This window comes from Danio rerio, chromosome 2 (assembly GCF_049306965.1).
Source record: "Danio rerio strain Tuebingen ecotype United States chromosome 2, GRCz12tu, whole genome shotgun sequence".
In the NCBI taxonomy this organism is placed as follows: domain Eukaryota; kingdom Metazoa; phylum Chordata; class Actinopteri; order Cypriniformes; family Danionidae; genus Danio; species Danio rerio.
Window position 1 is genome coordinate 277,501 of NC_133177.1, and position 27,771 is coordinate 305,271.

Genomic DNA, 27,771 nt, shown 5'->3' on the forward strand with positions numbered 1-27,771 from the left:
ATGTGTGTGTATTTATTTGTTTGTGTATCATGAGTCAGTGTGTGTGTGTGTGAGGTGTTGTTTGGAGCGTGGCTGCTGTTAAAGCTCTGCTGATGGTAAAGTGGGCCGCAGTGATGTACCGTGGGGTCCTGACCCACATATGTTCTGCTTTTGGGTCAGGTCTCTCCTGCTCGCTCTCGCTACTGTTCCTGATGACGGCGGCTCATTCTCTGATATACGCTGTTATCATCTCCGTCTGTTCATTCATTCTCCTTCAGCTGAGTCCCTTTATTCATCAGGGGTCGACACAGCGGAATGAACTACCAAGTATTCCAGCATATGTTTTACACAGCCGATGTCTTTCCAGCTTCAACCCATCACTGGGAAACACCCATACACACTCAATTACACACACACTCATACACTACGGCCAGTGTAGTTGATCAGTTCCCCTATAGCGCATGTGTTTGGACTGTGGGGGAAACCGGAGCACCCGGAGGAAACCCACACCAACACAGGGAGAACATGCAAACTCCACACAGAAACACCAACTGACCCAGCCGAGACTCAAACCAGAGACCTTCTTGCTGTGAGGTTACAGTGCGACCCACTGCACCACTGTCACCCACAGTATTATCATCTCAGTCTAATCATATCAGTTTGCATGGTAATTAGGAGCCATATATGAGAAGGCTCGGCCTCCTTTAGTGGACTTTTCTATTCTGGGCACTAGCAGAAGCCCTGAGTTTAGAGGTCTTTAAAGAGTGGGTTAGTAGTACAGATGGTTTACAGAGTCATGTGCACATTAATTCAGCATGCTGTGAAGCTTTCCTCGTGATATACGGTATTATCAGTCTAATTAAGTACTCGCAGTATTTTGAAGTGTGCATGGTGTCCATATTGCACAGGGTAATTATCAAGACATTGAATTATTGAGATCTCTCTCACACACACACACACACACACACAGACACACACACACACGAGAACAGACGCGTGTAAACCTGCAGAACACAATGTGCTTGGCGTTCAGTGCATACGCAGCGATGCTCAATTATTCAGACAATCTTTAATTCATGGCTGAAATATGGAGGACTGACTCGCTCTTCTCTTCCCTGAGTCCTGCTGAGTTTGTGTGCTGTTAATCAGCACTGAGCTGGTCAAACTAGCTGCTGAAATGTTAAGCTTTTAAGTAAGCTTATGTAAGTACTGAGTGCTGAATTCCACAGTCATGATGAACTAGAGATATTACTGTCACTGTGAAGGTGAAGTGCTCTGCATCAGAATGAATGGCATATAAACAAACATATAATGACACCATGCCCAGTGCATTAACACAGGAGGAGTGTGTGCTGCAGGTGGCTTGTCGAGCCCACTCACCTGCATGGAGCACACTTATGCATCCTATGTATGTCAAAAAAAAACCGGTCTTTAATCAAGATTTGAACTGAGAGAGTGTGATTGAGCCTCGGACATTATCAGGAAGGCTTCAGGAGCCATAAATGAGAAGGCTCGACCTCCTTTAGTAGACTTTTCTAGTCTGGGTACTAGCAGAAGCCCTGAGTTTGTGCGTCTGAAGGTGTGCTGGGTGTGTTTTCAGCACGAGAGGAGCACTTAAGTCATGTTTTTTCTCTGTGTTGCAGGAAAACCTCACAGTATCGAGAGCTCGGAGCGAATCCAGCTATCTGGGACGTATAACGTGCGGAAGGGAAAGCTGCAGCTCCCGGTGAACCGCTGGAGCCGCCGGCAGGTCATTTTATGCGGCACGTGTCTGATGGTGTCCTCGGTGAAGGCCAGCCATACGGGGAAGATGCACATCCTGCCCCTGATTGGAGGAAAGGTACTGAACCCTGCGTATTATTATTATTATTATTATTATACATATTAACTTTATTAAACACTCATAATGAGTGCACGATGAGGACAGAGGAAGAGCCGGGACACACCAAGAGTTCTTTCAGGACTCTCATCAAGATTCTTCATGTTCATCTTCAACGCCTCCTCCTTCATGCTCAATAATGTTGATATCTGGTGACTGGGCTGGCCAATCCTTTGATGTGGAGGCTGAAGTATGAGGAGGAGCGCTATCCTGCTGGAGAATTGTCCCTCTCCTGTCATCCTGTGGTTCTTCTCCAAATGTCTTGATAGCTCAGGCTGTTGATGTTGCAGATCTCTCGCACGCCCCCATACTGACTGAACCCCAAACCATGACTTCTCCTTTACCAAACTTGACTGATTTCTGTGAGAATCTTGGTCTATGCTGGTTCCAGTTGGTCTTCTGCAGTATTGGTGATGATTGGGATGCAGATCAGCAGATAGAAATCCACCTTGTGACACTTGATGATCAACTGGAAGTCAGTAGTGTGTCCGGCTAGTGTGTTTGCTGTTTTCCACATAGAGCTGCACAGACAGAGGTGAGCGTCACAGTCAGAGCTGCTTGACACTGCAGGAAACACACGGCTCTAATACAGCTCACAGGCACTCAGTAGTGTTTACTTCAGCCTTCAGCAGCTCTTGTGGACAATATCCTGCACAATACTCTTCTGTCTTGTGTACATGAGTAGTCTGTGTCAGGGTAAGTGTGGAGTTCAGTATGTGCAGTAGATGTACAGCTCGCTCATGTGTAGGTGTACTGCAGCTCTTGTGTCCGGTGCTGTGTTCATATTCATCATCCTTGTGTTCATTAATGGTCCTGCGAGACTCCACTGCTTACTGTAGTGTAGGATAATCTGCAGCAGCAGTGAGCTGGTGATCCTGTCTGATGATGATGATGTGTGTGTGTTTGTGTGTGTGTGTGTGTGTGCAGGTGGAGGAGGTGAAGAAACACAGCCACTGTCTGGCCTTCAGCTCGGCGGGTCCTCAGAGTCAGACCTACTATATCAGCTTCGACAGCTTCACTGAACACCTGCGCTGGCACCGGCAGGCTGCGAAGGTCAGTGTGTGTGTGTGTGTGTGTGTGTGTGTGTCTGTGTGTGTCTGTGTGTGTGTGTGTGTGTCTGTGTGTGTGTGTGTGTGCGCACATGTTTACAAACTTGTATAATGTCATGCTGTATGACACTGGTATTACAGAACATGAGGTGAATCATGAGGACAGTGCTGATGTCACTATTGCACTGCTTTGTTTTCATTGGTCAGATTGCATTACTCTGCTCTGATTGGTCAGATTTCATTACTCTGCTCTGATTGGTCAGATAGCATTACTCTGCTCTGATTGGTCAGATTGCATTACTCTGCTCTGATTGGTCAGATTGCATTACTCTGCTCTGATTGGTCAAATACCATTCCTCTGCTCTGATTGGTCAGATAGCATTACTCTGCTCTGATTGGTCAGATTGCATTACTCTGCTCTGATTGGTCAAATACCATTCCTCTGCTCTGATTGGTCAGATAGCATTACTCTGCTCTGATTGGTCAGATTGCATTACTCTGCTCTGATTGGTCAAATACCATTCCTCTGCTCTGATTGGTCAGATAGCATTACTCTGCTCTGATTGGTCAGATTGCATTACTCTGCTCTGATTGGTCAAATACCATTCCTCTGCTCTGATTGGTCAAATAGCATTACTCTGCTCTGATTGGTCAGATTGCATTACTCTGCTCTGATTGGTCAGATTGCATTACTCTGCTCTGATTGGTCAGATAGCTTTACTCTGCTCTGATTGGTCAGATTGCACTACTCTGATTGGTCAGATTGCATTACTCTGCTCTGATTGGTCAGATAGCATTACTCTGCTCTGATTGGTCAGATTGCATTACTCTGCTCTGATTGGTCAAATACCATTCCTCTGCTCTGATTGGTCAAATAGTATTACTCTGCTCTGATTGGTCAGATTGCATTACTCTGCTCTGATTGGTCAGATTGCATTACTCTGCTCTGATTGGTCAAATAGCATTACTCTGCTCTGATTGGTCAGATTGCATTACTCTGCTCTGATTGGTCAAATAGCATTACTCTGCTCTGATTGGTCAGATTGCATGCTGTGTGCGACTTGCTATGTGTACCAAACATATAGATGTAATTGGATTTGCATTTTACAATTTAAATTTAATGTAAAACATCAGTAATAAATTATTATGTGATTATTTTTAAGTTTTCTGTCCTCCTGAAATCATTCTGCATAAGTTAGCAGATTTAATTATATTCTGTGCAGTAATAGCTAACACTCTCAGCATTGTGTGTGTGCGCCTGCTCATTAGCATGTGGCTCCTGATTGGTCGGCTGTGAAAAGGTCTGTCATTGGTCGCGGTTTGTCCTGACAAGGACACCCATCGCTCCATCAGGGAGATGTGTGTGTGTGTGTGCGCGTGCGTGTGTATGTGTGCGTGCGTGTGTGTGTGTGTGGAAGCCCTAGTTGTGAGTCCTACTTTAGCACGCTTCACTATGAAGGCAGCATCCTGAAGCAACACAAGTAGGGCAGGGCAGTGCGCGCCGGGAGCCTCAGATTAGCAGCAGAGACTGCGGGAGGGATTACTGCATACACACCTGCTGATTGGCTGACTGCAGATCACCTGATCATACACCTGTGACTCAAGAGATACTGCCAGAGGTGTCATCCAGCGCACAACTACTAAAAACAACACTGCATTTCAATAGTGTTATTATTATTGTTTTACTGTGTGTGTGTGTGCGTCCGTGTATGTGTAGTGATGTTCATATATGTGTAGTAATGTGTGTGTGTGTGTGTGTGTGTGTGTGTGTGTGTGTGTGTGTGTGTGTGTGTCCATCAGATGGTGTCTCAGAGGATCAGCTCAGTGGATCTGTCCTGCTGTAGTCTGGAGAAGCTTCCTCCAAACCTGCTGTTCAGTCAGGATCTGACGCACCTCAACCTCAAACACAACTTCCTTCCTGCCGACCAGACGCTGCTGCAGCTCCAGAGGTCAGTCAGGGGTCACGAGGACACCAACACTCCCACTGTAGCATGACAACACTCTGATTAAGGGTCCACTGTGTAGATTTCTGATGACAATGATCTGACTAGGCGACTCAGCACTGTCACCTCACAGCAATCAGGTTGCTGGTTTGAGTCCCGGCTTGGTCATTGTGTGTTTCTGTGTGGAGTTTGCATGTTCTCCCTGTGTTGGTGTGGGTTTCCTCCGGGTGCTCCGGTTTCAGTCCACACACATGCGCTATAGGGGAACTGATCAACTACACTGGCCGTAGTGTATGAGTGTGTGTGTGAATGAGTGTGTATGGGTGTTTCCCAGTACTGGGTTGCAGCTGAAAGGGCATCCGCTGTGTAAAATATATGCTGCAGTAGTTGGCGGTTCATTCTGCTGTGGCGACCCCTGATGAGTAAAGGGACTAAGCCAAAGGAAAATGATGTCATAATGCAACTAACACAGCCACGCCCCTCCAGCTGTCAGTTTGGACATCGCTATGACAACAAGCAGAAATGGTGTGACAATGCTGGAATAACTCTCCCCAAACCCTTCTCCACATCCTTCTGAATGAAACGCCCACTTTACCACAGCCAATCAGCTCACAGTAGAAAAAACAAGCCACGCCCACTGTTTTCTCATTTAATATTCATATAATAAGCGGAGTGTGTTGTATTAATAGTGGAGTGTGTTGTGTTAATAGTGGAGTGTGTTGTGTTGTTATTGAAGTGTGTCTCTGCTGTGTGTTTCCGCAGGTTCAGTCGTCTGCGCAGTCTGAATCTCTCCAATAATCAGCTGTGCAGTTTCCCGCAGGCGCTCTGCTCCATCAGCAGCCTGAGCGAAGTCAACCTGAGCTGCAACCGCCTGCGCTCCATCAGCCCCGATATCGCCCGCATCAGCAGGTCTCACACACACGTTCACTAACACAACCATACACTCTTAATCATGACTTCTGCGTGGTGTCGTGCGCACATGTACACCCGTGTCGTGAGCGTACAGCACTCACGCAGAACCATTAAACACAGCAGCAGGCTGAAGCACACAGGACAGGGTTTCTCTCAAATGAGCTGATGATGTGTCAGTGTGTGAAGCGGAACAGTCTACTCAGACACTCCATTATTCTGCTGACACTATCTGCTGAATATTTCCCTCCATTAAACACAAATTGGGGAAAATATAAGAATTTAAAAGTAGCAGGAGAGCCAATAATGCTGACGAGACTGTGCTGTGCTGCCCTCTGCTGGACACTGCGTAACCTGCATCTCCCTCTGCTGTGCTGTAACTGATGCTGTGTGTGTGTGTGTGTGATGATGATGCGGATGTGTGTGTGAGTGTGTGTGTGTGTGTGTGTGTGTGTGTGTGTGTGTGTGTGTGTGTGTGTGTGTGTGATGATGATGATGATGATGATGCTGATGCAGATGTATGTGTGTGTGTAGCCTGCAGACGCTGGTGCTGGACGGTAATCTGCTGTGTTCGCTGCCGCTGGAGCTGGGCTCTCTGCACCGGCTGGTGTTTCTGGGTCTGTCCTTTAATGAGTTCCAGCAGGTTCCGCCGGTGCTGGAGCGGCTGCCCGCGGTCGAGAGGCTCTGCATGGCGGGAAACAAACTGACAGAGCTCAACCTGCAGAGCTTCAGACTGCTCACCGTCAGACACGTGGACCTACGGTGAGCACACACACACACACACACACACACCATCATCATCATCATCACATGATGTGTACATGTTCAATGAAGTGTGTTTGTGGAAGGCTATTCCACAGTTTAGGAGCCATATATGAGAAGGCTCGAGCTCCTTTAGTGGACATGGCTATTCTGACAACTACAAGAAGCCCTGGATTAGAGATCTTGTCATCGTTCTCACACACACACACACACACACACACACACACACACACACACACACACACACACACACACACACAGCATCATAATGTGATCGAGGCTCTAGCAGTGATTATGCATGCTTGTGCTTGTGTGTGTGTGTGTGTCTGTGTGTGTGTGTGTGTGTGTTCAGTCTGAATCAGATCTCCAGTGTGCTGCGGGACGAGCCGGAGTTCTTGCGCGGGGTCACTCAGCTGGACCTGCGGGATAACTGTCTGCAGGAGCTGGACGCCTCCGTGTTCCCCCGGCTGGAGGTGCTGCACTGCCAGAGGAACCGCATCTCTCAGCTGCGCGTGTGCGGCGCTGCGCTCAAAGCTCTGCACGCATCCAACAACGGTACACACACACACACACACACACACACACATATATGCTCAAAGCTCTGCACGCATCAAACAACAGTACACATACACTCACACACACTCATGCATATGCACACTTTCACTCAGATGCATATACACACACACACACGTCTGATCCTCATGCTGTGTGTTGCCCTCCTTAGAGTTGCAGGAGATTCTGGTCAGTCCTGCTGCCTCAAACCTGACGTACATCGACATCTCCAGGTGTGTTTCCTCACACACATCACAGCAAACACACACCTGAGCGCATTACTGGCTGCTGGTGAAATAAAAAAACAATAATACACTCATCCAATAACCCCCCCCCCCCTCTCTCTCTCTCTCTCTCTCTCTCCTCCAGGAACTGTATGAAGGCTCTTCCAGACTGGTTGAGTGACAGCAGGAAGCTGGAGGTTCTGGACATCAGTCACAATCAGATGACGGAACTTCCTCCATGGTGAGTGTGTGAAGTGCCTGAGTGTGTGTGTGTGAAGTGTTGACCTGTGTGTGTGACATTTTGACCCGTGTGTGTGTGTGTGTATCCGCAGGTTATTGTGCAGCTCGAGTTTGAGGAAGATTCTGGCGGGTCACAATCAGCTGAAGCGTCTGTCGGAGCGGGTGGAGCGCCCCCTGGTGGAGGTGCTGGATCTACAACACAACCAGCTGGAGGAGCTGCCCTGCAACCTGTTCCTCAAGACTGATAGGTCAGGCAGACACACACACACTGGCACATATATAAACACACACATATAAACACACACACACACATATATATAAATAAACACACACACACGTATATAAACACACACACGTATATAAACACGCACATATATAAACACACACACACACACACACATATATAAACACACGCATATATATATATAAACACACACACACGTATATAAACACGCACAAATATATAAACACACACGCACAAATATATACATAAACACACACACACGTATATAAACACACGCACATATATAAACATACACACACATATATAAACATACACACACATACATACACACACACATATATAAACACACACACATATATATAAACACACGTATATGAACATACACACACACACACACGTATATAAACACACACACATATATATAAACACACGTATATGAACATACACACACACACACACGTATATAAACACACACACACATATATAAACACACGTTTATAAAGACGCACATATATAAACACACACGTATATAAACACACACACATATAAACACACACACATACATATATAAACACACATGCATATATATAAGCACACATACACGTATATAAACACACACACATATATAAACATACACACGTATATAAACACACACACATATAAATATATATAAACACACACACACATGTATATAAACACACACACACATATTTAACACACATAACACACACACACATTCAAGTCCACACACAGTCACACACTCTTACATGCGCTTTATTTCTGAATAATAATCTCTAGTGTGTTGTTTTGCAGTGCTGCTCAGTGTTTGTTTGTTGATGCTTTACTGATTGTGTGTGTGTGTTTGTGTTGTGTTGTGTTGTGTGTTCTCAGTCTGCGTTGTCTGAACGTGTCGGCCAATAAGCTCGAGAGTCTGCCAGCCTCCAGCCTATCAGAGGAGAGCAGCAGCATCTTACAGGAGCTCTACCTGACCAACAACCTGCTGACGGACAAGTGTGTGCCGCAGCTGACCGGACACACACACCTGCGCATCCTGCACATGGCCTACAACCAGCTGCAGACCTTCCCCGCCAGGTGACACACACACACACACACACACTGGCACGCACACAAACACACTCACACATGGCTGAATGCTTAGGTGTGTGTGGTTTACATTTACATTTACATTTACATTTAGTCATTTAGCAGACGCTTTTATCCAAAGCGACTTACAAATGAGGACAAGGAAGCAATTTACACCACTAAGAGCAACAATGAATAAGTACTAAAGGCAAGTTTCAGGTCTGTAAAGTCTAAGAAGGGAAGTGTTAGTAAAAATTTTTTTTTTTTTTTTTTTTTTTTTTTGTACAGTTAGTGTGATATTCAAATAGGCAATTGCAGATTAGGAAGTGAAGTGGAGACTAAATAGTTGAGTTTTTAGTCGTTTCTTGAAAGTAGCGAGTGACTCTGCTGTTCTGATGCAGTTAGGGAGTTCATTCCACCAACTGGGCAGATTGAGCGTGAGCGTTCGCGAAAGTGATTTTTTTCCTCTTTGGGATGGAACCACGAGGCGACGTTCATTCACAGAACGCAAGTTTCTGGAGGACACATACATCTGCAGAAGTGAGTGCAGATAAGAAGGTGCTAGGCCAGAAGTCACTTTGTAGGCAAACATCAGAGTTTTGAATTTGATTTATCTGGTTGAATGCTCATGTTTTGTGTGTGTGTGTGTGTGTGTGTGTGTGTGTGTGTGTGTGTGTGTGTGTGTGTGTGTTGTGCAGTAAAATGGCGAAGCTGGAGGAGCTGGAGGAACTGGACCTGAGTGGGAACAGGCTGAAGGCGGTGCCGACCACCATCCTGAACTGCAGACGCATGCACACACTGGTGGCACACTCCAACTGCATAGAGGTGTTCCCTGAGGTGCTGCAGCTGATGGAGATGAAGGTCTCACACACACACACACACACACACACACACACACACACATACACACACACACACACACACACACACACACACACACACACACACACACACACATACACACACACACACACACACACACACACACCGCATATAGACGTTCATACTACTCTAGTTCCTGAAAACACCAACAAAAGCAGTCTCATGCTGTCTCTAATGTGTAGTATTATAAATGTGTGTGTGTGTGTGTGTGTGTGTGTGTGTGTGTGTGTGTGTGTGTGTGTGTGTGTGTGTGTGTGTGTGTGTGTGTGTGTGTGTGTGTGTGTGTGTGCAGTGCGTGGATCTGAGCTGTAATGAGCTGAGTGACATCACGTTACCGGAGACTCTTCCTCCTAAACTACAAGAGCTGGACCTGACAGGGAACCTGCGCTTAAACCTGGACCACAAGACCCTCGAGCAGCTCAAGTATGACACACACACACACACACACACACACACACACACACACACACACACACAGATATGGATGAAATTCCATTGTGTATTATGGGATGTCTGTTGATTGGTCTCTTCTGTGTGTTTTGGCTTTCAGTAACATCCGCTGTTTCCGGATAGACCCGCCCCCATCGTCGTTTTCAGCCAATGAGGCGTCAGGAGGGCCGGCGGTCTGGAGTCATGGTTACACTGAAGCATCCGGCGTTAAAAACAAGTGAGCTCACAGACACACACACACACACACACTCATAAACACAGATACACTCTCTCTCTCTCTTATACACACACTCTTGCACTCTTTTTCTCTCTCACACACACACACACACGTGCCCAGACCCTACCCACATGAACATGCACACAAAAACACGGTATATAGAATCATCATTTTAAAGCATGTGTGAGTGTCTGACTCTTTCTGTGTGTGTGTGTGTGTGTGTGTGTGTGTGTGTGTGTGTCAGGCTGTGTGTAGCAGCGCTCTCCGTCAACAGTTTCTGCGGCAGTAGGGAAGCTCTATACGGAGTGTTCGACGGCGACAGGAACGTGGAGGTGCCGTATCTGCTGCAGTGCACCATGAACGACATCCTGGCGGAGGAGCTGCACAGGACCAAGAGTGAGGAAGACTACATGACCAACACCTTCCTCGTCATGCAGAGGTACACACACACACACACACACAAACACACTGACCATCAGCTCAGTAAGTAAGAGCATTACTTCAGTTAGATGTATGTCAACATACTGAAAGCCCCGCCCCCTACTCAATATTTAGTTTCAATTGGATGTACATCAACATACTGAAAGCCCCGCCCCCTACTCAATATTCAGTTTCAGTTAGAGGTACGTCGACATATTGAAAGCCCCACCCCTTACTTTGTATTTAGAATGAATTGAAGGTACATCAACATACTGAAAGCCCCGCCCCCTACTCAATATTCAGTTTCAGTTGGAGGTGCATCAATTTACTGAAAGCCCCGCCCCTTACTCTGTATTTGGATTCAGTTGGAAGTACATTAACATGCTGAAGCCCCACCCCCTGCTCAATTTTCAGTTAAAAGTACATCATAATAAAGAAAGCCCCACCCCCTGCTCAATTTTCAGTTAAAAGTACATCATAATAAAGAAAGCCCCGCCCCCTACTCGATATTCAGTTGGATTGTATGCCTGTATGTCATTATTTGTGTGTGTGTGTGCTGATCAGGAAGCTGGGCACAGCGGGGCAAAAGCTGGGCGGTTCGGCGGTGCTCTGCCATATCCGGCATGACCCCACTGACCCCGGTGGCTGCTTCACCCTAACTGCCGCCAACGTGGGCAAGTGCCAGGCGGTGCTGTGCCGCGACGGTAAAGCCCTGCCACTGTCTCTGCTGCACAACATCAGCATCCCGGAGGAGTACAGCCGCATACGCCAGCATAAAGCCATCATCACTGAGGTACAACACACGCACACGCACACACACACTTACACACTCTTGTGTCTGTTAGTGTGTTCAGACTACTGATGCTGAATGATGTAATGCTTAACTGATGCACATCACTCACCTCTGTGCTCGATTTCACTTGTCAAACAGGACAACAAAGTGAACGGCGTCACGGACTCCACACGCATCATGGGCTACTCGTTCCTGTACCCGGCGGTGCTGCCGCGGCCGTACGTCACCACGCTCCCGCTGACCCCCAGAGACGAGTTCTTCATTCTGGGCAGCAGGGGGCTGTTCGAGGCTCTGGAGCCCAGCGAGGCAGTGGAGGCTGTGAGGAAGGTGCCTGACGCCCTAGCGGCCGCTAAGAAGCTATGCACGCTAGCTCAGTCATACGGCTGCACGGATAGCCTGAGCGCGGTGGTGGTGCAGCTGAGCGTAGCTGAAGACTGCTGCTGCTGCTGCTGCTCCACACACACCGCCTCCGCCAGCATCCACCCGCAGCCTCCGCCAAGCCCCGGCCCCAGCCTATATCCGGCAACATCCTCCGGCGCGCCTCCGTCCTCCTGCAGCGAGATCAGCTCTGAGGTCAGCGCATCTGAGATGAGTTCTGAAGTGGGATCTACAGCATCTTCAGACGAGCCGCCGCTTCTCCTGCAGGACGCACACCTCCACCTGCACCCCCACCCGCCACGGGTACAGTGCTGCTCATTACACCTAGCGCCTAACACCAGCGGCTCATTCCAGAGGCAGCTCTCCAGCGCCACGTTTTCCAGCGCACTGTCTGATAATGGGTTGGACAGCGAGGATGAGGAGCCGATCGCTGGTGTGTTCTCCAATGGGAGTAGGGTGGAGGTGGAGGCAGATGTCCACTGCCTAGGGCTCCTGCCTCCACCTTCCACCCCTGAGTTGCCGGAGCTGGACGCAGATAAGAGTCCGGACGCATGGAGCAAGACTTTAGGCAAGCGTCGGGGGAACGGCTCAGTGGCGCCGCAAGAGCGCAGCCATAATCTGATCGAGGTGGCGGCGGACGCTCCGTCCAAGAAAAGCGGGGGTTATTTTACAGCTCCAGCGCAGCCGGACCCTGACGACCAGTTCATCATCCCTCCAGAGCTAGAGGAGGAGGTGAAGGAGATCATGAAGCAGCACCAGCAGGACCAGCAGCGGCCCACCAAGAGCGAGCAGCCCGCAGACTACTACGACACGCCGCTCTGAGGTCTGCCATCACACACTCAGTCAAATCCAGAGAGGATTCCGCATCGATTGGGAGATTGTAAGGATATTTTGCGACTCTCTCTGGAATGGATTCTGAGTGTGGTGTGTACTAACAGATGGCGCTGTGTGCTTTACAAATAGCCATACTTCACTTGGGACCAATTCCTTACACAGAGGACTTGAACCTAAAACAATCATTAATAAAGATAGAGCGCCATCTGCTGATCAGTGCTAGCCTAGAGCATCATCTGCTGTTAAAACCTAGGCTAGAGCGCCACCCGTTGTCCAAAGCTAACGTAGAAAGCTGTTTGCTTTAAAAACTACCCTAGAGCTCCATCTGCTTTTATTATCAAGCCTAGAGCATCATCTTCTGTTAAAACACTAGCCTAGAGCACTGTCTGCGGTTAAACTAACCTAGAGCACCACCTACTGTTAAACACTAGCCTAAAGTGTCGTCTGCTGTTAAACACTGTTGTAGAGCATTATTTGCTGATAAAATCTAACCTAGAGCGACATCTGTTGGTCAAAACTAGCCTAGAGCGACATCTGTTGGTCAAAACTAGCCTAGAGCGACATCTGTTGGTCAAAACTAGCCTAGAGCCACATCTGTTGGTCAAAACTAGCCTAGAGCAACATTTGTTGGTCAAAACTAGCCTAGAGCGACATGTGATGTTCAAAGCTATCTTAGAGCCCATTTGTTCAAAACTAGCCTAGAGCAACATATGTTGGTCAAATCGAACCTAGAGCAATATCTGTTGGTCAAAACTAGCCTAGAGCGACATCTGTTGGTCAAAACTAGCCTAGAGCGACATCTGTTGATCAAAACTAGCCTAGAGCGACATCTGTTGATCAAAACTAGCCTAGAGCGACATCTGTTGATCAAAACTAGCCTAGAGCGTCATCTGCTGTTAAACTAGCCTAGAGCACCCTCTGCTGGTCAAAACTAGCCTAGAGCAACATCTGCTGTTTAAATATAGCCTAGAGCGTCATCTGTTGTTCAAAGCTATCCTAAAGCGCCATCTGCTGTTATACCCTAGTTTAGAGCGCCCTCTGGTGTTAAACACTACCATAGAGCGCCATCTACTGTTAAAAGCCAAGCTCAGAATCCGCTCTGTAGAGAACGGCGCTGTGTTCTGCAGATCTCCTCATGGATGCGGTACAGCTCCTGCAGTGAGTGAGTGTCTGTCAGTATTGAGCGAGCGCCTCTGTTAGCGCTGCTCTGGGCCAAACGGGTGTGTGTGACGCCTCGTCCTTCCAGATTTCCCTTTAAGAGAACACAGGAGTGTCTCCAGCGGTTCACTAGTCTGAAGAGCAGCACACTACTGATGACGGACTGTCTAACACTCTGACTGTCCTCAGAGCCGTCTAGAGTTCAACACTAGCGCTGCCGGACACTCGCTCGGGTTCAGTCTGCACGTGTCCTCTGATGCGAGAGCAGACTGTGAGTTTGCTGATGAGCAGCTGTGAGTCGTGTTGTGCGGTACACCTGAGTAACACCACGCTTACCTGTTGTAGATAGAGCACTTACAGTAGTACTGTTCCTCTGCAGTACAGCGCGGCCTCGGCCACTATTAAACTAGAAATTTAGTGTAAATGTGAAAGACTAACTCCTAGGAGTTGCTCCTCTTATGGTGACCTTATCGTCACTTTACTAATCTTCTCTGAGAGAAATGGTGATTCTTCTTCTTCTTCTCTTTCCCACGAGTGTAAATAAGAGCCATGTTGAATACTGATGCTTTCTACAGGAACCCAGTGTCTAGAACCACACATCAGCACCCTTTACACACACACACACACACCGATAGATCACACACATATACATACACACACACACACATTCACACATACACATTCAAACACACACACACACACATACACATTCACACACACAAGCTCATTCAAACGCTCTCGCACATAAAAACACTCACCCACTCACACACACACACACACACATAAACATACAGATACATATACAAACACGCACACATATACCCACTCACACACACACGCACACACACTAAACATACACATACATACACTCACACACACACTTAAACATATGCACACACTTATAGATACACTCACTCACATTCACACACACAAACTCATTCAAACACTAACCCACAAACACACACACACATACACACACACAAACAAGTACCCACACACACTCTCTCTTTCTCTCACACACATGCACACATTTACACACACACATCCTCATAAAAGCAAGTACACACACTCTTTCTTTATCACACACACACATACACAAATGCACACACGCAAATACACACACACAGACACACAAAAATGTACAAGCACACATGCACTCACTTACACACACTCGTACACACACACTCAAACTTTTATACACTCTAACATACACACTCACTCTCAGTCTCATACACACATTTACACACATACCCTTAAATTACACACACACACACACACTCTGTCACATACATACACACACACTTATACAGACACATCCTCATAAAAACGTGCACACACATACACTCTCTCGCTCACATACACACACCCACACACACAAAAACAAGTACAAACTCTCACACACACATTAAAAGCAAGTACACACATACACACACACACGTTTACACACACACCCCCTTATAAAAGCAAGTACACACTATCTCTTTTACACACACACCCTTATAAAAACAAGCACACACACACTCAGACTCGCGCGCCTCGTCACACCAGCATGACTGTGTCAGTCCTGTAATGCAGAGCAGCTCATCTGTAAGGAATCAAACACACACACACACACACACACACACACAGTTCCTAGTTTTGTTATAATAAATCTTAAATTTATGACTCTAAACTGGCTCTGCTCGTGCTGTTTCTGAGAGTGTGTGTGTGTGTGTGCGTGTATGTCATGTCAATGTTCATTCATTCATTTTCCTACAGCTTCGTCCCTTATTTATCAGGGGTCACCACAGTGGAATGAACCGGCAACTATTCCAGCATATGTTTTACACAGTGGATGCCCTTCCAGCTGCAACCCAGTACTGGGTAACACCTATACACACTCATTCACACACACACTCATACACTATGGCCAGTGTAGTTGATCAGTTCCTCTATAGCGCATGTGTCTGGACTGTGGGGGAAACCGGAGCACCCGGAGGAAACCCACACCAACACGGGGAGAACATGCAAACTCCACACAGAAACACCACCTGACCCAGCCGAGACTCAAACCAGCGACCTTTCAGAGAGTTTATAGCATGTGTTCAGCACTCGTACATTCTCACTCCAGCTGATCTCAGCTCAGTTTACAGCTACAGTGTATTTGAGTTGTGCACATCAGACTCTTCATTTTAAAGCAGATGCGCATCTTGGTGTTTCCATGAAGCATTTTTAATACAATATTCCAGAACGCACACAAAGATCAACAGTATCTGGACGCAGCCTTGATGATGCAAGCTGAGACTGCAGATATCAGTGATGCACTGACAGACAATGGAGCTGCTGACATCACTGAGAGGGGCGGAGTTAGGGGAGCGCATTAAAAAGCCTTGCATGCAGCTCATATTGCATCTGCACCAGGTCTGCATCCAGATGGCAGCTCTCTAATTGAAGAGAACAGACAGGCGTCCAGAATCAGCGTCTCCCTGTGTGTGTTCAGGCTTTGGAGTGTATGTTGTGCATGGTGATGTCGTGTGTGTCCAGTTTGACAGTCTTGCGTCGCTTCTTCACACACACCACACTGACCGCGGTGATGGCCAGCATCAGCAGCAGCGTCAGACCCGCCGCCAGCACCGCCGTCACCACTGTGTGCCGAGTGGAGCTCTTGTGCTGACAGCGCTCGCCGTAATACCACCAGTCACTGCCCACCGCACACCTGCACACACACACACACACACACACACAATCAATAGAGTCACACACAGAGACACAATCAGGGGACCAGACTTGCTAGTGTTGTTTCTAGTGCAAATATCTGGAAACTCTTCAATCAGTCAGCATTTCCCAGCACTCGATGTTGTGTTTGTCCAGAAAATGCTGACTGATTGAAGAGTTTGTAGATGTTTGGGCCAGAAACAACACTAAAACTCTGAGCAAGCCGAGCATTACTGCAGTGTGTGGGTCAGTGGTGTGTGTTACCTGCAGACGGGCTGTCCTGCGTCGTCCTGCACACACACTCCATCATTCTCACACTGCAGCGACACACACGGGTCAGGAGGAGGAACAGTGGTGCTGGAGCTGGAGCTGGTGGTGCTGGAGCTGGTGTGTGTGTCTGCGCTGGTGTGTGTAATGGAGCTGGTGTGTGTGGCCGGGCTGGCTGTAGTGCTGTTGTCTGGGTTTGTGGGTCCGGTGTGAGCCGATGTTGCTGGAGTCACAGTTGTGGACGGTAAAGGCTGTGAAGCGACCAGATCAGAGATATCTAGAGGAGAGCAAACACAGAATGTCAGTGAGTGTGTCGGCAGACGGTCTTCATCCAGTCTCATTAGAACAAACCATTTATTCACGGTGGATCAGTGATCAGCACTGTCGCCTCACAGTAAGAAGGTCTCTAGTTTGAGTCCCGGCTGGGTCAGTTGGTGTTTCTGTGTGGAGTTTGCATGTTCTCCCCGTGTTGGTGTGGGTTTCCTCCGGGTGCTCCGGTTTCCCCCACAGTCCAAACAGATGCGCTATAGGGGAACTGATCAACTACACTGGCCGTAGTGTATGAGTGTGTGTGAATGAGTGTGTATGGGTGTTTCCCAGTACTGGGTTGCAGCGGGAAGGGCATCTGCTGTGTAAAACATATGCTGGAACAGTTGGTGGTTCATTCCGCTGTGGCGACCCCTGATGAATTCGAGACTAAGCTGAAGGGAAATGACTGAATGGTGGTTGTCGGCGCTCACCCTCCATGGTGAGCAGGAATATGGCGTCTCCACCCTTGATGAAGTCCCGGCTCAGGGCTCTGGCCTGGGTCAGGTACACGGGGGTCCCGGCGCCTGGGCCTCGGAAATACTCCGTCCCATTGTCATCAGTCACTTTCACACCAACTTTACGTGGATCATCCCAGAACAGATTCAGAGATCCTGGAAATAAATGGACTGTATTTTGTTATGTTTACATATTCACGTTCGTCAATCACCCCTCCACCCCCCCCAAACAGACATCCAACATGACCATAATATGACCACGAGTGCCTCTAGGAGAGGGACAGTAAGGACGATTCTAAAGGGCCAATGCAGTTTTGGGGTCCCCCCCCCCAACGTCTTTATTTTCATCATCATCCCCCCCAAAACCCCCAAACACTCGAACAGAAATCCAACAAGATAGTATGACCAGAGTGCTGCTAGAAGAAGGAAAGTTAGGACGAATCTAAGGGCCCAAAGTTTCGGGGCCCCCAGAGTTTGTCTAGATTGAATATTGTCCCCCTTCTTCTTCACTTTTTTCATTTAGCCCCCTAAAACATTGATCCCCAATACTCCCAAACAGAATTCTAACTGAAAGTTTTGACAATTCTAAGGGCCTACACAGTTTTATGGGCCCCCAGAGGTACTAATGACCCCCCCCTTCACTTTTGTCATTTATCCCCCCAAACATTCATCCCCAATACCCCCAAACAAGTCCATCAGAATAGTATGACCAAGAGTGTCCCTAGGAGTGGGAAAGTAAGGACAATTCTAAGGCCCCAAGCAATTATTGGGCCCCCAGATATTCTGTTGCCCCCCTCTTCACTTTCATCATTCATCCCTCTTGTAACCCGCCCTCCCAAAACCCCAAAACCCACCAAACAGAAATCCAACAGGATGCTTTGACCAGAGGCGCCGCTAGGGCTGGGAAACTAAGGACAATTCTGAGGGCCCGAGCAGTTTTGGGGACCGCAGAGATACTATTGCCCCTCCCCTTCTTCACTTCATTCATCCCCCCGAACCCCTAAACAGAAATCCAACAGATTAGACCATGAGTGTCTGTAGGAGAGGGAAGGCAAGGACGATTCTAAGGGTCCATGCAGTTTTGCGGCCCCCAGACATTGTTGCCCCTCGCCTCTTCACTTTCGTCATTCATCCCCTCTGTATCCCCTTCCCCTCATAACCCACTACACAGAAATCCAATAGCATGGTATGACCTGGGGCACCGCTAGGGCTGGGAAAGTAAGGACGATTCTAAGGGCCCACACAAATATTTGTCTCCATAGGGCCCGAAACTGATCGCGGCACCCCTGAGTATGACTGGAATCTTAGAGTATTCTCTCACCTTCCACAGTCATGTTGGGGTCGGTGGTCACGCTCCTCTGGTTGGACATGCGTCTGCGGATATCTGCGTTCTGGTCCATCATCATCATGGTCATCTGCTTCCACTGCGCAGGCCACACCAGCCCGCCGTCCACTGCCGCATCTCCAGATACTAAATGAGCATAGGCTCCCATCTCGCCCGGGTTCCCCGCGGTCCCATTGGGGTACAGGCCCATCTGGAAGCTGTATCCGAGTCTGGAAGTGAAGCGCGGGCTGTAGATGGCCGTGTCCATCGGTGTGTTCTCCAGAATGCTCTTGAAGTCCCGGACGATCCACACATGATCAGGACATCGCGTCTCTGAGAGGTTGATGTCGTCTATTGAGAGTCCGCCGGAGCTCCCGGTGCCTTTAGTGCCTTCAAACACCACACGGAACTTTCTGGAGACGTTCAGACTGATGTGCTGAAGCTGCCAGCGCTCGCCTGGAGGAGCTTTCAGATCAACACACAACAGAGTCTCAATCACACACACACACACACACACACTATAGCAGGGGTCACTAATCTTGTTCCTGGAGGGCCGGTGTCCCTGCAGGGTTTAACTCCATCTTGCCTCAACACACCTGCCTGGGTGATTCAAGTATACCCAGTAAGAGCTTGATCAGCTTGTTCAGGTGTGTTTGATTAGGGTGGAGCTAGAATCTGCAGGACACCGGCCCTCCAGGAACAAGTTTGGAGACCCGTAAAGACGGGCTAACACTATTTGACCTTATTCTGCAATGTGGAGGTAGCTGACAGTACCGAATCATACTCTACTGTACTGAACAGACCGCTCCGTGTAAACCCACGTGTGTAGTGTGTGTGTGTGTGTGTACCATGTATCTGCTGCACGAGACGCAGCGTTCCGTTGGGGTTTTCGGTGTCGAACTCTCGTGTCCAGATGCGTAGCCGGTCAGAAGTGTGTCCGCTGTTGAAGACGAAGAACTGCAGACACTGGAAGCCTCTCTTCGGGTACAGAACCCTGCTCTCCAGCAGAGCCTTGGCCCCCTCCGGCCCTCCCGCCGTGCTGAAGTGCATGAAATAACCCTTACCTGAGGATGGAATATCATCATCAGAATAACTGCAAACACAGAGACATTGGCAAAGCCTGTGCACATTTCAGCAATCAGTATATTTACATGACTCTGACTTTAATACCACTCATGCCTCATTCACACTGTCGCTCAGGGTGGTGATCTGCTGCACACGCAGGTCTGTGTGTGTCTACAGCACGGGGAATACAACATACCTCTGCAGGAGCTGAGACATGACCACATGACCTCTACTGGAGCTCAAGGTGAAGCATTCTCAACTTTGTCACGTCATTCGACTTGTCCACCTGATCGTCAAAGTTCGCTGTCGAGGTCGCTGAAAGTAGCTCGCTCTCCGTTGAAATAAACGGTCGCTGCAGGGGCCTCGTGTACGAAGACTTGCGTTGAAATCATACTGAAACGTTGTGTACGCTGTAAATGTGCTGTTCGCAGAATCCCACGCATATTCTCTTTGTACATCCGAATGAACGTTAAACTGAGCGCAACATGCACGAGCGCATAACCCCTCCCCCGTATGAATATGCTAATGACTCTACTATGGCAAAACCCAACGAAAAAGCAAAGGCGAAAGCGAGCAAGAAGAGAAACCTTGAACAGAATGTGAACTGGAGCTTCTGCTATCGGAGGTAGACCGGAGATAAGCGGTGTTATCTGCAAGTTTGTTCTCCGGAATTAACAACAAAAGAAAAAGATAAAGTGGGGGAGTTTAGCTGATGCGGTTCACACAGTTAAATCTGAACATCGCTCTGAGTGGATTAATACAGTAATAGTGCGATGTAAAGCTGTAAAACTTTATAGTGTTCTTAACAGCGCAGCTCGTAAAACGCATGGCAACATGTTTTGACACGTTCAAGCATGAACTGGGTTCAAATCCAGCGTCTGATGAACTCATTCTATTTCTTCCTCCGCTGCATATCAGATTTTGCCAACTATTTTGCCTACAAGTGTGCAAATTCATCTTCAGATGGGCCTTTATATCTTTATATATGCGCTTTAATAATTGGGTGGTCAACTGCATGGTACGGAAACCTTATTTACCTGCTAGACATGCGGACAAACCGTCTCACAGCTGCCATTGCACGGGTTAAAGACACGTTGCAGAGTGCAGTTCAACACATCTGCCTCTAGGAGTCTCCAATGGAATTAAAACAGACACGCACAAGAAATGTAAGTTGGCGTACGCAGGCATGACGCTGGCGTGGAGCTGCACACATTCTCACGCTCATTTCATCGTTAGTAAATCCAAGCGCGAGCGTGAATCCTGGCGTACGGAAAGTGTTTTTGAGGCCCCAGGTCACTTGTGTGACTGAAGTTTAGGACGTTTAACAATTCTGATGATCAGAACATTTACAATACTAACATGATAAACCTACTCTTTACTAAATTTAACAAGCGGAACATTTATAAATGAATAAGATTAAGATTGTTTAGGGGGTTTTCACCTTTATTTTGGATGGGGCAGGGGAAGTACTGAGAGCAGAGAGAGGGGAAGGGTCGGACCCTGAGCTGGGAATGGGACTCGGGTCACTGTGAGCAGCATGGTGCTATATATCAGCGCACTTCACCACTAGACGTTTCTACAATTTTAACAGTCAGCATGTCGACTCCTATTTTCATTTATTGCATTACATTTAGAAAAGTCACTCAAATATGATTGCGTAATGTTTGTAAGTAATGCGTGACTGTACTCGTTACTATTATTGCGTAACTCACTTTACTGTAATGCGTTCCCCACAGCTAGTGTCCAGCAGACTGCAGATATGACATGATGAATATGTGTCTAATGATGAGACTGATCCCGCAGACTTGCCTTCGCAGCGGCCCATGTTGGTGTAGTCCGTGTCCGGTCCTCCCGCAGCTTCAGGAACTCTCCGCCACTCTGCAGTACTGTCGGCTTCACCCTTCTGGATCATTCCGCAGATATTCTCCAGCTCGAAGTCACAGGAGTCCAGGAACGTGGAGGAGCTGGCTGTGGAGGAGACAGTGTTCAAGTGTACTTCTGTTAAAATACTAAAGCGCTAAGAAGCAGAGCGTTTGATTTGAGTCTGACTGAGTGTGTGTGTGTGTGTGTGTGTGTGTGTGTGTGTGTGTGTGTGTGTGTGTGTGTGTGTGTGTGTGTGTGTTACTGCAGTTGTAGAGTCTGTTGAGCTTCAGCAGGTCGCTGTCGCTGAACTCCATGCGCTGGCCGATGACGCTGCTGAAGGCCGGTATTCTGGTGATGATGGTGGGCTCGGAGCCGCTCTGGAAGGCCTTCTGGCTGTAGTGCATCATGGAGCTGTAGTCGTACGGCACGTTGAGCGCACTCGAGCTGCTGTCGTTGTATTTGTTGAAGTTGTGCTCCTTGCCTGTGAAATCAGCGTGTTCTGAATCAGCCAGTCAACATGCATAACCATCTGAATATTGAGTAGGGGGCGGGGCTATCTGCTTCTTTCACTCATAGCACTCTAATGGTTGGAGGGGTGTGGCTAAGCATATTTCAGCCAATCAGAGTGATCAGAGAGGAGCTGATGCTCCAGAGCAGATGAGCAGGATCAATAGTTCACCGTGAGATGGCCAAATCAACACTACAGACGGGCATTTCATTGCCGCAGTGACTCTGGAAGTGCTGAATTACCTTCTGTGATGCGGTCCCACATGATGGAGACGTAATCGTCCCGGTCGGAGCGCGACTGCTCGTGCCAGAAGCCCAGCGCATGCAGGAACTCGTGCTCGATGGTGGCGATACGATCACAACCGCTGCCGATAGACAGAGTCTGCCTGCCCACACGCCGGTTCCCCACTGATGAGAAGCAGCTGAACACACACACACACACACACACACACACATATGCACAGACATAGACATGTACATGTGCAAACACACACACATATACATTCACAAATACACGATTGCACACGCATGGACACACATATATGCACACAAACATACACACACACAATTACGCGCACATATGCATGCATACACCCACACAGACATGTGCATGCACACACAAACATATAGACAGACACATGCACGCGCGCACACACACACACACACACACACACACACACACACACACACACACACACACACACACACACACACATCAGTTATTAGTAGTAGTAAAGCCATGAAACTTAAATAAGGAACACATTTCATTTATATCAACACACACACACACACACACACACACACAGAGCACTGGAATTATTTTATTGGGATATAAAGTGTGTGTGTGTGTGTGTGTGTGTGTGTGTGAGATAAGAGCTGGTGTTTATCAGCTCACCCGTTGCCTTTAAACACAGAGATGTAGTTTTCCTCTCCAGTCCAGGGCTTGTAGTCGATGCAGGTCTTCAGCCGATACTGCTCGAAGGCCTTCAGGATCACTCCTTTAGCGTTGATTTCTGGGAAACAGACAAGAGCAGATGACTGAGAGCGTCTACAGACACCACAGCGGCTCACAGGCATGTACATCAGCTCTCCTGTCAGGCCAATGATCCTTCAGAAATGCTTAAAGAGATGAGCGGATGATCAAGATCCTCTCTGATCATCATCTGTGTTGGAAAGCGCCGCTTCATGATTTTGTGTTTTATGTTATTTTGCACACGTAATTTTTCAGCTTAACAGATTATCTGAAGATTCAACTCAACAGCACTGATTAGAAATGAATAAACTGATTAGAAATGAATAAACTAGATAATGCATGCACCCATTAAAAATAAGACTGAATAAACTCACCCAGATCGTCCTCAAAGTAATAGGGAATAGTTTTGGGCCATCTGTATTCCTCGCCGATAATAGAGTTTCTCCCCAGTGTCTGTGACAGAAACATGATGTCTATAAACGCATTTCACTGCTGAATTATTGATCATGAACACAGCAGTTATGCTGCAAAAGTAAATTAGATTTATTGCTGGTGTCAGATTAGTATCAGAGTAACATCTCTTACTTCATCATATAAAATATCTCCCTCGAAAAGATCAAGACCAGCGTCTGAAAACACCAACAGGAGAGCTCAATCACACTGACACAGCACACTTGAGGATGTTCTGCAGTACAGTGTATAATGTAGATCTCAATACTGCAGTGTAACTGTACTGTAATATTCACTTCAGCATACTGTAGAATCAACTCTGGTGATAAACTGAAGTAAATGCTGTAGTATACCCTGGATTTACTACAGTAATCTGTGGTGGATTATTGTATAATATACTGTACAGTTGTAGTATTGGCTCATTTGTTTATATTACTATAGTTGTTGTGTTACCATAGCAACTGTAGAATCACCACAACAGATTAGTTACTATTGTTGTTGTGTTACCATAGCAACTGTAGAATCAACACAGCAGATCAGTTACTATTGTTGTTGTGTTACCATAGCAACTGTAGAATCACCCCAGCAGATCAATCACTGTATCATGTTATAGTATTTAGTTAGAGTGTGTACACTCCATACAGAAAGAGCTGCAGTGAACTGTTGAACAATATTTCATGGACATCAGGGTTCCTCATGTGAACAGTGTGCTCCATCGTGTACATAATGTAGTAAAATGATCAGCTGAGTTTCTAAAAATGGCTTAAAACTGAAGCATTAAACACATAAAACATTAAATACACCAAAACCTGCCCCTGAATATCCATATACAGCAAAAATCTCTAAAGATGACGACACAAACACTGTTAACAGTTTCTACAGTAACTTACAGTAAATCAATAACAGCAAAAATACTGTATTTACATTTACGACTCCATTATCCTGCTGTATTAGACGTGTTTACAGTACTGTTTACCTTCTTTGTGTTAAATATACAGTAATTTTCACAGAGCAACATTAATATACAGTTACATACTGCATAACTGTTCTACAGTAAACTACAGCTCATATTACAGTAAAAACAGTCATTTATAAAGTGTAATATAGCAGGAGACATATTACCACAGTAACTCATGTACTCAATTGCTTGATACTATAGTAGTTACCTTAACATGTGTAGTAAAATCACCACAACATAATTGCAATTTACTATGGTATTTACTAAACGAAGGTTCAAAAACACTACCGTTTTGTATATATTCAATATTTTAATCATTCTAAAATACTGTAGTGTGTAATATTTCTCTTGTATGTAATGAGAAGTTGACTTTACCTTCATTGACGTCAAACAGATCCTCTTTACCGCCGTCTACATTATATTCTGTAGATGATGTTACACATTCTGCAGTCAGACAGTTTTACACATCATCTTCTGTATTATATATATATATATAACACCTAAGATGATGACATTATTCACACAGTATTTCCTATATGTTCTCTACCAGTTTCTTTCAGTTTGGCTGGAATTAAGAATAAATGTAAAAATGATTCTGCGCTGTCATCATGACAAAGATTAAAGACATCAGTTATTAGAAATTACTCATTAAACTATTATGTGTAGAAATGTGTTTATATAATTTAGTCTTCGACTGTATATATTATATTATTAATCTATCCTCAGCTAAAACACACTCACCAATCAGACGTTGTGTCACCTATAATGGATAAAACATGATGAGAGAGAGAATTGCAGTGATTTGTCATGCAGTGTGGAAACGCTGGATTACACACAGTTCATTACTGTCAAAATCAATTAAGTTAACTTAACAAATGAAAGTGCATCCAACATAAAATAATGAAACTGTCCCCAACTAAATCAGGAGTTTTTAAGTAAAAACGTTTTGTAATTTGATCATTTTTAGTGTATAAACAAAACTTTTCAAGCTTATGAAGAGACAGTTAGTAAAGATGCACGCTGAATTATTAATATTGTTCACAAAAATCCCCTGCGTGTTCAATAGATCAATAAAGAATCTCTCACCTCACATCGAGCAGACACAAATAATAATAAATATACGAGAAATATGAGCGTGTGTGTGGCGTCCTCGTGCCTCATGTTGAGTTATGAAGCTCAAAACAACTGGCAGATCTGAGATCAGCTTAACAGTGTCGTAAAAGATGCATAAAATGATGAGAAGTGCCGAGTCTGCGTGATGGAGCTGATAGAGAGACGATCAATGATCGACAGAGCCGTAAACCATGCATGATCCTCCAGTCATAATCTGATCCTTCATGATGGACGGGTTGTGTTTACCCAACACTGGGTCGAATATGGACAAACCCAACAGCTTTACATCAGCACAAGTTACTACTGGGATGGCACGGTGACTCAGTGGTTAGAACTGTCGCCTCACAGCACTCAGGTCTCTGGTTTGAGTCTCGGCTGGGTCAGTTGGTGTTTCTGTGTGGAGTTTGCATGTTCTCCCCGTGTTGGCATGGGTTTCCTCCGGGTGCTCCGGTTTCCCCCACAGTCCAAACACATGCGCTATAGGGGAACTGATCAACTAAAACTAAACTGGCCGTAGTGTATGAGTGTGTGTGTGTGTGTGTGTGTGTGTGTGTGTGGGAATGAGTGTCTATAGGTGTTTTCCAGTACTGGGTTGCAGCTGGAAGGGCATCCACTGCATAAAACATGCTGGATAAGTTGTCGGTTCATCCTGTTGTGGTGACCAGTGATGAATAAATAGACTAAGCTGAAGGAAATTTAAGTCAAAAGCACTGCAGTGTCTACTAGGAATGACATTTTGAAGAATCTTTGCTGTTTGTTCAAACTACTCATTTAAAATGAGCTGAATCAACACAATTCTTGAGTATTTTGGGGGAACCACTTAATTATTTTATGTTCAACTTACCTTAACTTTGTAAAAACATGTAAGTAAACTTCATAGAATTCATAAAAATTGAATTCTGAGTGAATGATGACAACTTTATGTTCATTTTAGGGTGAAGTGCACTTGAGAATGTCAGTGATATCAGTGACTCCTGCAGCGTCACTGAAGGCCAGAACAGCATACAGATAAAGACAGACAGCAGAAGAACCCATCACTCTGATAGATAAGATAAGATTAATCACAGCAGGACACGTGACACTGACAAGTGTGTGTGTGTGTGTGTGTGTGTGTGTGTGTGTGTGTGTATGTTTGTATTTATTATATCTTATATTAAACACAGGTCAGGGTTAGTATTTTTTTAATGTGGGAAGAATCAAAAATTGTGTAGAACAAGAATCATTCAGTCATAGAGGTCAGATGCGGATGCCCTTTCATCTGTAACCCAGTACTGGGAAACACCCATACATATTCACACACACTCATACACTACGGCCAGTGTAGTTGATCAGTTCCCCTATAGCGCATGTGTTTGGACTGAAACCGGAGCACCCGGAGGAAACCCACACCAACACGGGGAGAACATGCAAACTCCACACAGAAACACCAACTGACCCAGCCGAGACTTAAACCGGAGACCTTCTTGCTGTGAGGCCACAGTGCGACACCACTGAGCCACCACCTCAATATATATATATATATGTATATAATAGTGAACTACATATTGAACATTAATAACTATAGTGAAGTAATAATGTGAACTAATAGCTGCAATGGCTAGTGTAGTCTACTTTAGTGTTTACTGTAGTGTATTGCGGTATTGTACTACAGTATTTGGTCATTTGCTCATATTGCTGAGGATGTTGTGTTACTGCAGCTGTTTACTATAGCATGACCCAAATACGCCCTTATTTTAATATACACTGTATTTAAAATGAAACATATGGAAATGTTCTGTGTTTTCTTTTGCTGAAGTC

The 27,771-nt window shown here is 46.4% G+C and overlaps 2 protein-coding genes across 4 annotated transcripts in view; one reads left to right on the plus strand and one right to left on the minus strand.

The window, feature by feature from the left end:
• phlpp1 (PH domain and leucine rich repeat protein phosphatase 1) overlaps positions 1-15,668 on the plus strand; it is a 25,611-nt gene extending 9,943 nt beyond the window's left edge. Inside the window, exons 3-19 of one of the 2 annotated variants that reach the window (XM_073921797.1) lie at positions 1,623-1,819; positions 2,786-2,911; positions 4,708-4,856; positions 5,613-5,759; positions 6,294-6,521; positions 6,874-7,076; positions 7,246-7,306; positions 7,443-7,538; positions 7,630-7,785; positions 8,673-8,873; positions 9,563-9,725; positions 10,039-10,169; positions 10,297-10,413; positions 10,658-10,852; positions 11,398-11,626; positions 11,765-12,444; positions 12,501-15,668. In XM_073921797.1, coding sequence (XP_073777898.1) covers positions 1,623-1,819; positions 2,786-2,911; positions 4,708-4,856; positions 5,613-5,759; positions 6,294-6,521; positions 6,874-7,076; positions 7,246-7,306; positions 7,443-7,538; positions 7,630-7,785; positions 8,673-8,873; positions 9,563-9,725; positions 10,039-10,169; positions 10,297-10,413; positions 10,658-10,852; positions 11,398-11,626; positions 11,765-12,444; positions 12,501-12,519 — 3,098 coding nt within the window. In that variant the 3' untranslated portion in view covers positions 12,520-15,668. Of the gene's footprint in view, positions 1-1,622; positions 1,820-2,785; positions 2,912-4,707; positions 4,857-5,612; positions 5,760-6,293; positions 6,522-6,873; positions 7,077-7,245; positions 7,307-7,442; positions 7,539-7,629; positions 7,786-8,672; positions 8,874-9,562; positions 9,726-10,038; positions 10,170-10,296; positions 10,414-10,657; positions 10,853-11,397; positions 11,627-11,764 lie in introns of both variants that reach the window. The other variant, XM_073921795.1, reaches the window with a different exon arrangement.
• Positions 15,669-16,185: 517 nt separating this feature from the next.
• mep1bb (meprin A subunit beta b) lies at positions 16,186-26,056 on the minus strand. 2 transcript variants are annotated; one of them, XM_017351148.4, is made up of 14 exons: positions 25,948-26,056; positions 25,603-25,621; positions 25,237-25,284; positions 24,039-24,082; positions 23,828-23,906; positions 23,376-23,493; positions 22,724-22,902; positions 22,236-22,454; positions 21,920-22,078; positions 19,894-20,109; positions 19,043-19,510; positions 17,698-17,877; positions 16,955-17,234; positions 16,186-16,691 (listed from the first exon to the last, which is right to left on the minus strand). In XM_017351148.4, exons 1-14 carry the CDS (start codon positions 26,020-26,022, stop codon positions 16,472-16,474), a joined length of 2,304 nt encoding a protein of 767 aa, XP_017206637.2. In that variant the 5' UTR covers positions 26,023-26,056; the 3' UTR covers positions 16,186-16,471. The 2 variants fall into 2 exon arrangements, with proteins under 2 accessions (XP_017206637.2, XP_009294699.1); XM_009296424.5 differs by having other exon boundaries at positions 25,237-25,305.
• Positions 26,057-27,771: the final 1,715 nt, after the last annotated feature.